The 13,428-nt window shown below is 35.2% G+C and overlaps 1 protein-coding gene across 3 annotated transcripts in view; it reads left to right on the forward strand.

Annotated features, from left to right (window-relative positions):
- FAF1 (Fas associated factor 1) overlaps window positions 1-13,428 on the forward strand; it is a 494,313-nt gene that overhangs the window by 270,918 nt on the left and 209,967 nt on the right. For all 3 annotated transcript variants that reach the window (XM_061121934.1, XM_061121932.1, XM_061121933.1), the window contains exon 8: window positions 358-444. In XM_061121934.1, the coding sequence (XP_060977917.1) occupies window positions 358-444 (87 nt within the window). The remainder of the gene's footprint in view (window positions 1-357; window positions 445-13,428) is intronic.

The raw sequence follows: 13,428 nt of genomic DNA on the forward strand, positions 1-13,428 counted from the left end.
ATCAGCAGGGTGAGGTAGGAGAATATGGCTTGAACTGTTATTTCCTTTAACCTTCATGGAGAATCTGTTTTTAAATTTGATTTAGTTTTTTTTTTTTTTTTTTTAAATAAAAAATACGGCCGGGGCCGGGGCCACCTTCTTCCCCTTGGCCTTCTTCCCTTTGGCATCTTGAAGGGCTGGCGTAGATGATTTAGTTTTTTTTAATAAAATATTTTATGATTTGTGTTTTCCTAGTTTCAAGTTCTTGTTTTAAATCTAGAATAGAACAGAGGAAACAAAATGTATCCCATAAATTGACTAGCAGCTATCATAAGTCATGTGGAAGTCCTATTTTAATTGTTTTCTTTCTTTTTATAGGTAAAGAGAAATGTGTATGACCTCACGAGTATCCCTGTTCGCCATCAGTTATGGGAGGGCTGGCCAACTTCTGCCACAGATGACTCCGTAAGTGGCAGTTGAATTGTCAGTTTTATATCCTCCTCTCTCTTTTGCCACTTTCAGCCTAATTGGCAGTGATATTAAGCAGAAATCAAATGCTTTGTATCCATGGAAGTAATTTTTGTGAATCATTTGCATTCACTTGCAGAACTAATGTCATAAGCCAGATAATATCAGCATTCTCTTGATAATGTTATATCAGTATCAGGAACTTTATGCTGCTTGATTTGACTTAAGTTTTTCCTTGATGAAAAAAAATACAAATATTCAGATATTGCTAATGAAATGTCCCAAACACAAAAATTTTTTTCCTAAATTACATATACTTCAAAATTGATTTAATCATTTTATTTAATTTTATAACTGCATTTCCCATAGTTAGACCTATACTTTAAAAAGTTAATTTTTATAGTTAATATTAATAGCACTCTATTCTTAAACACTCTCATAATTTTCACTGCCATAAAAAACTGAAAGAAAAGACCTAGTCTGTAATTTTTAATTACTATTACATCTACTCATAATAATTTCCTATTGTAAATTTTGAAACCTTTCCTATCTCTATCTTGTTTCCAGTGATTATTTTCTAAGAGAGTAAATTTTATCATTGAGGAGGCCATTTGGCTACTTTTATCCACAATCTTGATTGTTCTAATCAGTTTTTTTAAGGAAAAAATTAGAATTTTCAAGAATTTTGAAGTGAGTTATTTGTAAAATAAATAGGGCTAAAAAGATGCTAGGATTTTGTAAACATCTTACAATAATAAATATCCAAATAATGATTATGGCTAGGAGTTTAATTATGTTTTCTTATGTTCTAAATATTACATTTGTCAGAATAATATTATATTTTGTCATAATAATAATTACCACTTCTCTCTTAGCACCACCGTCATATACTTTAGTCTAAAGGAATTCTTTGCAGAAGACAGTAACATTTTTAAACAATTTGTTTATGTAGATGCCACTTGAGTCTAATTATTCCACAATCTAAACATTGTGCCTTTGGAAAATGCTTTGTGGATTATGAAACTTCAAAAATAACCAGAAAATAGCAAAACTTGTTTTTTAAGTGAACCCTTCAGAAAAAAATTATTTACATATAGGGACTTACACTTATTTATAAACTGTTAATTTTGACATTGACATTATAGTATGTCATTATAATTATTGATGGTTGTCCATGGCTAAGTGGTAAGAATGTGGTTGTTGTTTTTAGTATGTTTTTTTCCTGTTAGACTGAGAAATTTGATGGAAAATATGATACATTTATTTTTATAAAATTAAGAAACTAAGTATATAAATGATAGCTTTTTGTTTACCTGAGAAGATATGAAGAAACCAGAAATGTTCTTAGCATTGTCTAATAACCTGCTACAATTTATTTATTTATTTTTCCTGCTACAATTTATAGCATTAATAGAAGAAAATTATTAAGATGGAGCATGTCACTGAGTTTCAGATACCTCACTTATTTAAAGCATTGTAATGAGTATTAGCAATAATACAAATACTCAGTTCATAGTAGACAATAAATGAGAGTCAGTATTGTAACTTAATATTAACATAACTCAGAGAGTGATCATGGGCAAGTGTTGACTGGTTTACATAAATGAAATGGTACCTGAGACTTGCTTCAAAATAACCTCTTGTGTTGGAAGAGTGAGTGGGGATATTCATAAATCCAAACTGATCATTGTTGAAGGTAGTTAATGTGTATATTTGATTTTTTTATATTATACTCTCAAGTTTTGTATACATTTGAAAATTATACAATTGTAAGTTTAAAACAAAAATACTTGTCTGGTTTAAGATAATGAAGTCCAGAAATGTGGGACTTAATAGCGTTGGAAAAGTTAGTTGCTCATGTGCCCCATTTTTATGGCTACCAAGCTGAAATGGGCTTATCAGAGCAAGTTCCAAGAGTGATAGGCAAATCAGTGAAATGCAATATATTCCTCTGTAACATAGTACTTAATATATTTAATTTTATTTATTTATATTATTTTTGGCTATGCTGGGTCTTCGTTGCTATGCACTGGCTTTCTCTAGTTGTGATGAGCAGGGGCTACTCTCTAGTTGCGGTGCTCCGGCTTCTCACTGTAGAGGCTTCTCTTGTTGCAGAGCATGGCCTCTAAAGTGTGTGGGCTCAGTAGTTGTGGAGCATGAGCTTAGTTGCCTGCCCTGAATACCCCGCTTTTGTAGGCAGATTTTTACCGCGTTTTACCACTGGACCATTCTTTTCCCATCTGTGCTTCTACCTGGTACTAGAAATCCCAGTAAAGAGGGAATCTCCATTAAGAAGCCTGATTCTTTTTGCCTCATTTCTCATATTTGCACCTTGTCCCAGAACCGGTGAAGTGATGCCTGCCTGTACCTCCCTAGAGCATATGTTGCCACATTGGCAAGATGTTGCCTTGATCTGCATGATTTGATACAACAAAGATGTTTAAGGCCAGGCTGGTTTTAATCGGTGTGATAGCAGATCCACTAGCTCCAGTGCTTGAGTCTTGACAAAAAATGCTTATAATTGTAGTCATTTAAGGAGATCCTAGCCAAAGAAATGTCATGCAGCCTTTCTTTCATTAGAACTATAAAAAACTCATAAAGCTGGTGCCTGTAATCTATATTGTTGCAGGCGATGGTGTTTTTATACTTATTTAAATCACTCAAGTGGAGGCATCTGCTACAAAATAAGATCGTCCTCACAGCTTAGGGCATGAATTGGGTGCAGCTGAGAAATGTCAGCTGTGTAAACAGCCTGAAATGTGTTACCAACAAAAATATAATTAATTTCTTTCCAAGACAGTGTGCCATAACTGAATATTTAGGATGGTTTAACTTTCAGAGAAAGCACCTGAACATTTTCTTCCCAATGCCAGAGTAGAGGATTGGTTATAAAGGTCATTAAAGGTGAGATTAGTTTACACTTTTCCTGCTCAGTTGCAGAAATTTCTGTTGCTTTGAATATATAATAGTTTTAGATAGCAGTGGCTTCTGTGAATTAATGGAAATATCTTAGATCAAGAAATTAGTAGTTTGGGATGATGGAAATGTTCTAAAATTAGATTGTGATGATGACTGTATAACTGTGTAAATTTACTAAAAATCATAGAATTAAACATTTCAAAAAATAAATTTTATGGCATGTAAATTATATATATATATACATATGTAAAGCTATTTTTTAAAGGATACTAGTGAAGAACTATATTAAAATATTTCTTGGTTTACATTTGTATGTTCCCTGAGAAATACTTTGCAGTAATGCAGAAGGTGTTTTCTTCAATGTACTTCTCATTAACCTTTGACTTAACAAACAGGACAAAGAAAGAGACTTCTTATAATTAGATTCTTGTATAATCTTGAGTCTCTTACAAACGTGATAGACTACAGTCTTTTGATATTTCCAACACTACTCAGTGAATTTAACAGTCATTTAAAGCATTGTTGCCCCATCTCTCTTCAGAGTTAAAATATTTTCTTTGCTTATAGTTGTACTCTAATGGGACATGGGATACTGTATGAATTGTCAATAATTCTTTTAGTTCCTTTTTGCGCTCTTTCACCAGGGAAATAGGTATCTAAAGCTTCACCAGTAGGGGAATGTTTTCATGCTGTGACAGTTCAGCTGTGAGAACAAGGAGTTGCAAGTAGGCAAAATCTCATTTTACACTTTAACAGGGACACTCTTGATTTCCGGAGAATAGAAATGATTTTAACTCTATGAATTATGTCAAGGCACCTTATTATAATGCAGACAATTTGAATAGATGTAGTTTTTAAAACTCCAGGTTTTAGTAATACTTATACAAAGAAAGAAAAATCCTTCATTTTTAATTCTTTGTGTTGTGCTCCCCTGCTCTTTTTTCTTTAATAGTAATCATCTGTAGTTTCATCATTGGCTAAGCAGTGTTAAGTCAGATTTTGAGAAATTAGAAATTCTAGGACCAGAGGTCTTTAAGTATATGTTAGGAGTCAGAAAACTACTTACTAAATATTAAATATTTTCACATTGAAAGTGAGATCATTTATAAACAGAATAAACCTAGTGACTTTTCTGTGAAATAACAATAAAACAAAAGTCACACACATGACTTATTCCTTTTTTATTACTATTCAAAAGAATTTGTGAATGAAGAAATGCCATCTACTTTCATCCTTCTGATGGAGACCATTTTCTCCTGTAACTTCTTCCTAATGATTTGTTTTTGGCAGGTGTCAAATTATAAACATTCCCCTTATACCAGATCCCCACCCTCCACTGTATAGCAGCTGCTGTCCCAGTACAGACTCCCTATTACCACATACCTACCACGCTATCAGACTTACTTACTTATCTTCGATGGCAACCCAGTATGTGCTGACTTATGTACAGATTTTTATGCTATCATTCACAACCTTCATTCTTTAGTGTGAAACTTCCCTTCTGGGTTTATTTTCCCTTACAAGCCTAGAGAAATTGCTCAATAAATGTTTCTTGAATAAGTGACTGAATATGATACCACATATATCTCCACTTTAACTAAATATTCATTTTGCTGTTCTGATATACTTGGTTCTCTACTCCTGTATTTAATCATATTATTCCTTCTACCCACAATATCTGCAACAATTATTTCTTTTCTTCAAGACCTTTCCTTCAGAAACTTTGCCTGTATCCCATGCTACCATCTCCAACCATCTTAGAAGTTAGTTTCTATTTGTTTCTCTATTTAAATTATTTCTATTTTTCCTTATTTTTGTTATTTTCATCTTTCATTCCCTTCCACCTGGCTCCATTACTTATCTGAGTAACTGCAAATAACTTGATTAACCTCTTTGAGTCTCAGTCTCTGTAACCATAAACTCAGATAATACTCCTACTAGAGTTTTGTAAAAACTAAGAGCCAGTAGTTACAAATATAGTTACTTCTTTATTTATTTTGAAGATTGAAGTAGTCTGTACTAGATAATGTCTAATACATGGTTAGTTAGTTAGTTAAAGTTAAGTCGCTCAGTCGTGTCTGACTCTTTGCGACCCCGTGGACTGTAGCCCACCAGGCTCCTCCGTCCATGGGATTCTCCAGGCAAGAATACTGAAGTGGATTGCCATTTCCTTCTCCAATACATGGTTAACCTTTGGCTATTACTATTTTTTTCATCCATATATCTATTCATTCATTTGACATTTGTGAAAAAAACTCTTTTACACCAGTAAACACACTGGACCTTAAAGTTACAAGGGTGAAGTCCTGTTCCTCAGGGTTTGCAAAGTATAGTGTGAGACAGATATATAAACAGTGATGATTGAAGTTTATGTAAATGCAAAACATAGAATCATAGAAGAGGAAACAACTAATTTCTCTAGCAGATGGTGTGGTGAAAAAATGGCTCCCCAGAATAAGGAACCAAATACCCCTTAAGTTAAATTAAACAAGTCTAAACTACACTTTAATTTGTATCCTGTGTTCTTGGCTTATGTAAATTCTAAAAATTGAGAGTAAGAACTGTCTTCCTCATTTTTGTATGCACTGCAGGATAAAGTGTAGTGGTTTTTTTTTTAATATAGTGTTTTATACATTCACTCATCTGAGTTGTTCAGAGCTCCTCGAGGTTGACATCTGTGACAATAAACAACTAAATGATGAATTGGTATGATATAGTGACTTTATAAACTGAGAATCAGGTTTATCTTCTTTCTAATAAAAATGATCAAAACTCAATATTTCTTGGTAAGTAGACTAGCAAATTTAGGTGAGGAGCCACTATATCAAGAGAATTTATATTGGCATGTGTTTAATTGTGTGTGTGCATGTGTATGTGAGAGAAACAAGCAGACCAGTCCAAGTTCATCACATCCCTACATTGCTATCACTTGGATAAGTTGTTTATTGTATGACCTTCATTTTCCTCATCTGCAAAATGAAGATGACGTTAACACCCTTGAAAGTCTGTTGTGAAGATTAAATGGATTAACATAATAGTTTGAACTGCATGAAATTGCCATTTTTAAAGGACAAGATTAGCCATTTCATATGGTTTTACCTAATATGTATAGCTTATTATATTATATAATGCAGAATTTAGCAGTTCAGCCCCAATTCTACTCTACTGTTTTTCCTGCATCGTAAGCAGATCTTTTACCATCTGAGCCACCAGGGAAGACCCAAAATTGGTATAAAACATTATACTAGTTTGGATATACAGTGTAACGGTTTGATATTAGTATACACTACAAAGTGATCACCATAATGTCTTGTTACCATCCATTACCATAAAATTGGCCCCCCTTTACCCATTTCCCCCTCCACCCTCCAAACTCCTTTCCCTCAGGTAACCAGAAGACTGTTCTCTGTATCTATGCATTTTGTTTTGTTTGTTCTTTTTTTTTTTTTTTTTTAAGATTTCGCATATAAGTGAAGCAATGCTACTTTTCTTTCTCTATCTGATTTATTTCTCTTAGCATAATACCCTCAAGGTCTATTTCATCTTGTTACAAATGGCCATATCTCCTCCTTTTTTATGGCTGATTAGACACACACATACACACACACACATATCACATCTTCTTTATCTAGTCACCAACTGATGGACAGTTATGTTACTTCCATATTTTGGCTATTGTAAATAATGCCACAATGAATGTAGGGTTGCATATGTCTTTTTTGAATAGTGTTTTGTTTTCATTGGGTAAATACCCAGAAGTGGAAGAGCTGGACCATATGGTAGTTCTGTTCTTAATTTTTTACAAAACCTCCATTCTTTAGTGGCTGTACCGATTTACATTCCACCAATAGTGCACAAGGGTTCCTTTTCTCCATATCCTTACCAAAACTTGTTATTTTTTGCCTTTTTGATAATCACCATTGTAACAGGATGTAAAGTGATATCTCCTTGTGGTTTTGAATTGCATTTCCCTGAGGATTAATGTTGTTGAACAGCTTTGTATTTGCCTGTTGGCTATCTGTAGATCTTCTCTAGAAAAATGTCTGTTTGGATCCTCTGCCCATTTTTTTTTTTGTCAAATGTTGTTTTTTTGTTTGTTTTTTTGCTGTTGAGTTGTTTGAGTTCTTACTCTATCTTTGATGTTGACTCCTTTTTGGATATGTGATTTGCACATATTTTCTTCCATTCAGTAGATTCCCTTTTCATTTTGTTGATGGTTTCCTTTGTTATGGAGAAACTTTTTAGTTTGATGTAGTCCCACTTTTTATTTTTGCGTTTAGAGTCAGATCAAAAAATTCAACCCTAAGATGAATGTAAACAATGTTTTATTGGAGCACAGTCACACCATTTGCTTCTGTATTGTATACAGATGCTTTTACAGTGTAACTAGTGGCAGGGATGTTTAATTGCAACAAAGCTACATGGCTCACAAAGCCTAAAATATCTACTGTTTGACCCTTAACAGAAAAAGTTTGCTAATCTGTGGTGTAATGTTTGGCATTGAGTAGCCATTCAACAAACATTAGCTCCTTTTCCCTTGAATAAGCATCTTCTTTATATCACATATGCATGCAGAATCAGAAGTATTCTTTGAGTAGCTTCAAGGTCATCTTATGCTATTTAGATTACTTTGTTAGCCTGTCCTAGGTCAGACAGATTCAGGCAATCTTTGGACATTTTCACTGGCTTTTTCTTTATTTGACAAGGTCATAGATAATGTTGCTTCTAACAGTGGTGAGACTCAGTAGCTTCAGAAGGTTCACTGCCCTTGTCGACATATAGAGTCTTTTACAAATAACACAGGCAAAGACTAAACAGACAGAAAGAACAGGTTTAAAAGCAGTAGAAGAAAGTTTAAGTTTAAAAGGAATAGAAAGTTGTAAAATAGACTATACCCTGAAGAGTGAGAGTGAGAAGTTCAGGAGGGTGGGTGAAGCACTCAAGGGATGTATTTACTTGGTAAATATGAGGGAGAACACATGAAAGTGAGACAGCCCTCAACAGGAAATTTACAAACACTAAGATCTGATGTTGTGAATGTTGACTTCATTGTATTAAAATCTCAAACGTGTACAATACTGCTTCTGCCCATGAAGAGGTAACTGCTATGGGAATTGTCTTCTTTCTGTGAACAACTAGAAGACTGGATATAATGTGTGAAACAGCTGTTCTCAGATGTTAGACAACAGGTAGTTCAGGACTCTGAAGAAGGAAGCAAATGAGCCTTGCCGGGAAGCAGTTCCTGGACCCCATAACAGGGAGAGAAAGCTAAAATAGAATCTGGTGATTATATTGCAATTGAAGAGACTGAAATAGAGTTTAGGGAGGTCAAGGCAGCTAGACTTTGCAAGATAGACTACCAGCAGAGAAACTACTCCGGAAATCTATATGGTTCTCCTGATTTTTAGCTGAATACCAATCCATGCATGCCATGCATAGGGTGAAATTCCAGGAGACTGGGGAAAGAACTACTGCCTGGAAAAAGAACAATTAACTGGGAGCTGTAAGGCAAACAGTACTCAGAGCCCACACAATGCTGGGAATAGTTTGAGTTCCCACCAGCCATAGTAGAGACACCTCAGTGAATACATGGAGCACCATAGGAGATACTCACAGGAGAATCACACCTTGGTGCAGTGTATAAACAAGGCTTAGAGTGAAGGCTACTCTAGGACTTCCCTTCCATAAGCTTAGAAACAGTTTCCGAAAGGACTAAAAGGATTAATAGGTAAATGCTTCTAAGAACAGAGTCCAGCATCCAGTTAAAAGTTACTCTATATACAAACAAGCAGGAAAATCTAATCCTTAACCAGGAGAGAAATCAGTTAAAAAAAAAAAATAGACATAGAAGTTACATAATAAAATTGACAGATAGGGACTTTAGCTATTGTAAATATTGTGAATAGGCTCAAGGATTTAAAGGAAAACATGAATTTAATGATGAAAGAATAGAATATATAAAGGATAGAGAAATAATACCTGAAATGATAATTTCACCAATGAACTTAATATCAGATTGCTGTTGTTGTTCAGTCACTAAGTCATGTCTGACTCTGAGACCTCATGGATTCTATCACACCAGGCTTCTTTGTACTCCACTTTCTCCTGGAGTTTGCTCAAATTCATGTCATTGAGTCGATGATGCTATCTAACCATCTCACCCTCTGCTACCTGCTTCTCCTTTTGCCTTCAATCTTCCCAGCATCAGGGTCTTTTCTAATGAATTTGCTCTTTGCATAGGGTGGCCCAAGTATTGGAGCTTCAACTTCAGCATCAGTTTTTCCAATGATTATTCAGGGTTGATTTCCTGTAGAATTGACTGGTTTGACCTCGTTATTGTCCAAGGGACTCTCAAGAGACTTCTCCAGCACCACAATTCAAAAGCATCAATTCTTCAGCGCTCAGCCTTCCTTAATGATTCATCTCACACATCCATGTATGTCTACTGGAAAAACCATAGCTTTGACTATTTGGACCTTTGTCGGAAAAGTAATGTCTCTGCTTTTTATATGCTGTCTGGGTTTGTCATAGCTTTCTTTCCAAGAAGTGTCTTTCAATTTAATATCTGTAGTCAGTCACTGTTCACAGTGATTTTGGAAACCAAGAAAATAAAATCTGTTACTGCTTTCACTTTCTCCTCTTCTATTCGCCATGAAGCAATAGGACTTGGTGCCATGATCTTAGCTTTTTTTTTTTTAATGTTGAGCTTCAGGCCAGCTTTTTCACTCTCCTCTTTCACCCTCATCAAGAGACTCTTTGCTTTCTGCATTTAGGTTAGGTTAGTATCATCTGCATATCTGAGGAGACAGGTAAGATGATCTGGTACTTCCATCTCTTTAAGAATTGTGATCCACACAGTCAAAGAATTTAGCATAGAGAGAGAAACAGAAGTAGATGTTTTTCAGGAATTCCCTTACTTTCTCCCTGATTTATTCAGTTCAGTTCAGTCACTCAGTCATGTCCGACTCTTTGCGACCCCATAAACCACAGCACGCCAGGCCTCCCTGTCCATCACCAACTCCCGGAGTCTACCCAAACCCATGTCCACTGAGTCAGTGATGCCATACAGCCATCTCATCCTCTGTCGTCCCCTTCTTCTCCTGCCCTCAATCTTTCCCAGCATCAGGGTCTTCTCAAATGAGTCAGCTCTTCACATCAGGTGGCCAAAGTATTGGAGTTTCAGCTTCAACATCAGTCCTTCCAATGTACACCCAGGACTGATCTCCTTTAGGATGGACTGGTTGGATCTCCTTGCAGTCCAAGGGACTCTCAAGAGTCTTCTCTAACACCATAGTTCAAAAGCATCAATTCTTCTGTGCTCAGCTTTCTTTATAGTCCAGCTCTCCCATCCATACATGACCAATGGAAAAACCATAGCCTTGACTAGACAGACCTTTATTGACAAAGTAATATCTCTGCTTTTCAAGAGTAAGGAGAAAATATCTGAAAACATATTTGGCAAAGGTCCTCTATCCTGTTACATAAAAAAGTCTTACAAATAAATAATAACACAAGCCAATTTAGGGGAGTGATAGCGCTTTTTGAAATTTTGATTGTAATGGTGGTAGTCAGAAGTGCCAAAACTCTTGAACTGTATGTTTATAATGGGTGCATTTTATTATAGGTAACTAGATCTCAATTAATTTTAACTAATGATTTATGATGAACATGTTGATCTGAAACTGTAACTGGTACATGAGAAGGTGAAATGCAGAACCAGTATTCAACTCACAATCTGCCTGCTCTCTGATGCCAGTGTTCTTTCTCTTGTACCATGCTAGTCCTTGTATGTTCCATGTTGCTCAAAATAGTTCCAATTTTGAAATATTCAGTCTAATTTTTCCCCAGAATTGTATTCATGCTGGTTTGAAGTTTTAAAGTTATTCATAAAAGACAATAACAGAGAAACAAACTTTGCCTTTATTTTCCTTTGTTAAGTTGACACTAGGAGTCTTTGAAGATAAGTGAACTTAAAATTTTCACTGTAGCACTTTGGATTATATGCTTGTGTCTTCTTGAATAGTAGCCATATCATTAATGTGGCAGAGAATGAGCAACAGGATTCTACTCATAGTTTGGTACTCATAGTTATTTAATATAGTGGTCGGTGAGTATATTAACAGACATTTATGTAATGATTTTAGTTTACAAGGCATATTTCATATGCGTGATCTCATTTGAGCCAAGTAGTAGATTACAAATAATTTTTGATAGAAATAGTATACAGTGGAATACGTTACTATCTGTAGAAATTTTCTTCAGAGTTTCTTCAAACCATATTTTCTTAATAGCTACCTCTTAGAAAGCATGTCTTACTCATTTTTGTGTCTCAAGTGCCTGGCAAAGCCCCTGGCACGAAACAAACATTCAGTAAAGGTTTCTTGTGTTTATGTTAAACTTAACAATGAAAAGTCAAGTGATTGGCGCTAAATTGCAATAAATAACTGCTAGTTTAATTCTCCAGTATATATCATTACTTTCTTCGGAGACACCCCTGTTCTTTTTCAAGAAAGCAGGCTCTTTCCTCTGTTAACTGAGAAAGAAGTTGTTGGAACTCTTGTACTTGACCCTATTCTATTACTGAGAAATGGAAGGTTGTTTATAATACATATGTGCAGTACTTAATCTCTGGCATTTGTGTTTTGAAGTTAACATGCTGTCTGTTACATTTGAACAGCTGTAACATATGTGATAAGATTTCTTAATAAGTCTTTTTCTCGAGCAATGGAAATACGAATATGAAGGGCAGTATTTCCAGCTTGTTAAGTTGGACTTTAGATCCTTGGGTTTAGATGTAATCAATTGTCCATAATTCTCTGTTTGAGAAAGATCGTAAAGAGAGCATTACAGCCTGTTTTGGCTAACACAGATTCCATGGCATTTTTTGATGTGCAATTAAAAGGATGTTTGCAACTGTGTCTAATTGGCTAAATTCTTACAAATTTTGTAACCCAAAGAGAAGGCTTAAAATGAAAATTTATGCATGTTAAAGTAGCCATTTGAGCTCGAGGTGCCTTGATCAATAGTCAAATCAATTGCTGCCCCCACATCATGACTTTGTTTGATATTCTACATGTAGAATATATAAGGGTGTTTTTGATAAACAGCCACAAGAGATTGCTGGTACTGATTGTTCCCACAGCCAAAGAAAGTCTTTTTGTTCTTTTATTGTATGTTTGTTGACAGTTGTGATCAACACGGAATGAACTGCTTTACAGTTTATTACTTTCAAAGTACAAATTTGAATGCTGTGGATTCAGATGTATAAAAGAGATAAAATTACAGACAGCTTTGAGTGGCAGTTACATATCAAACCTCACGGGGGTTTGACAGGCAACGAATATCGTTATTAGACGCTTTTTCCATAATTGCTGACATTTATCCAGTGTTTCACAGTATTTGCTAATGTATTAATGCAGTCAATCTCTGAGAGGCTGCACATGCCTTTTTAGCCCTGGCTTTTATGGGATTCTGAAATTCATAGACCCACAGATACTTATTCCCTGCTGGTTGCCGTAGTGACAGAGCTCAGAGATAAGCCAAGACAGAGCCCTTTTGTGATTGCTTTTCAGGTGACATTCAGCGGCAGCTTGAGTAGAGTGTCCTTTTATAGTTCCTGTAATTCAGAAAATGATAACAGCTTTTTGCTGCTTAGAAGAGAAGTCTGTGGACTGCTCCCGGTGGGATTTCAGTTTGCTGTGCCACTTCATACCAACACCAGCCTGATAGAGTTCTTATTATTGTGGAGATTTCAAAGTGCAAGGGGAGTGAATTAATTATAACAGGTTAGAAAATACAGGACTGATACTACAAATAAAACTTTAAAGTGCTAATTCATGTTTCACAACCATATGTAACAAATTAATTTGGACATTTTCAGCTATTAGGGATGATGTAGTTAGGCACTTGCTAAGTAAATGCATCTGACTTAAATTACTTGATGAACCATGCTACATCTCGAAGCTGTTACATCTCAAAGTTTAAAAAGTTGTCTTTCATTTCTATATATTATTTTCCCATTTGAAACCATTGCTTTCACATTTTGTCATTTAGAGGCAGGTA

Source organism: Dama dama, chromosome 20 (assembly GCF_033118175.1).
Source record: "Dama dama isolate Ldn47 chromosome 20, ASM3311817v1, whole genome shotgun sequence".
NCBI classification, from domain to species: domain Eukaryota; kingdom Metazoa; phylum Chordata; class Mammalia; order Artiodactyla; family Cervidae; genus Dama; species Dama dama.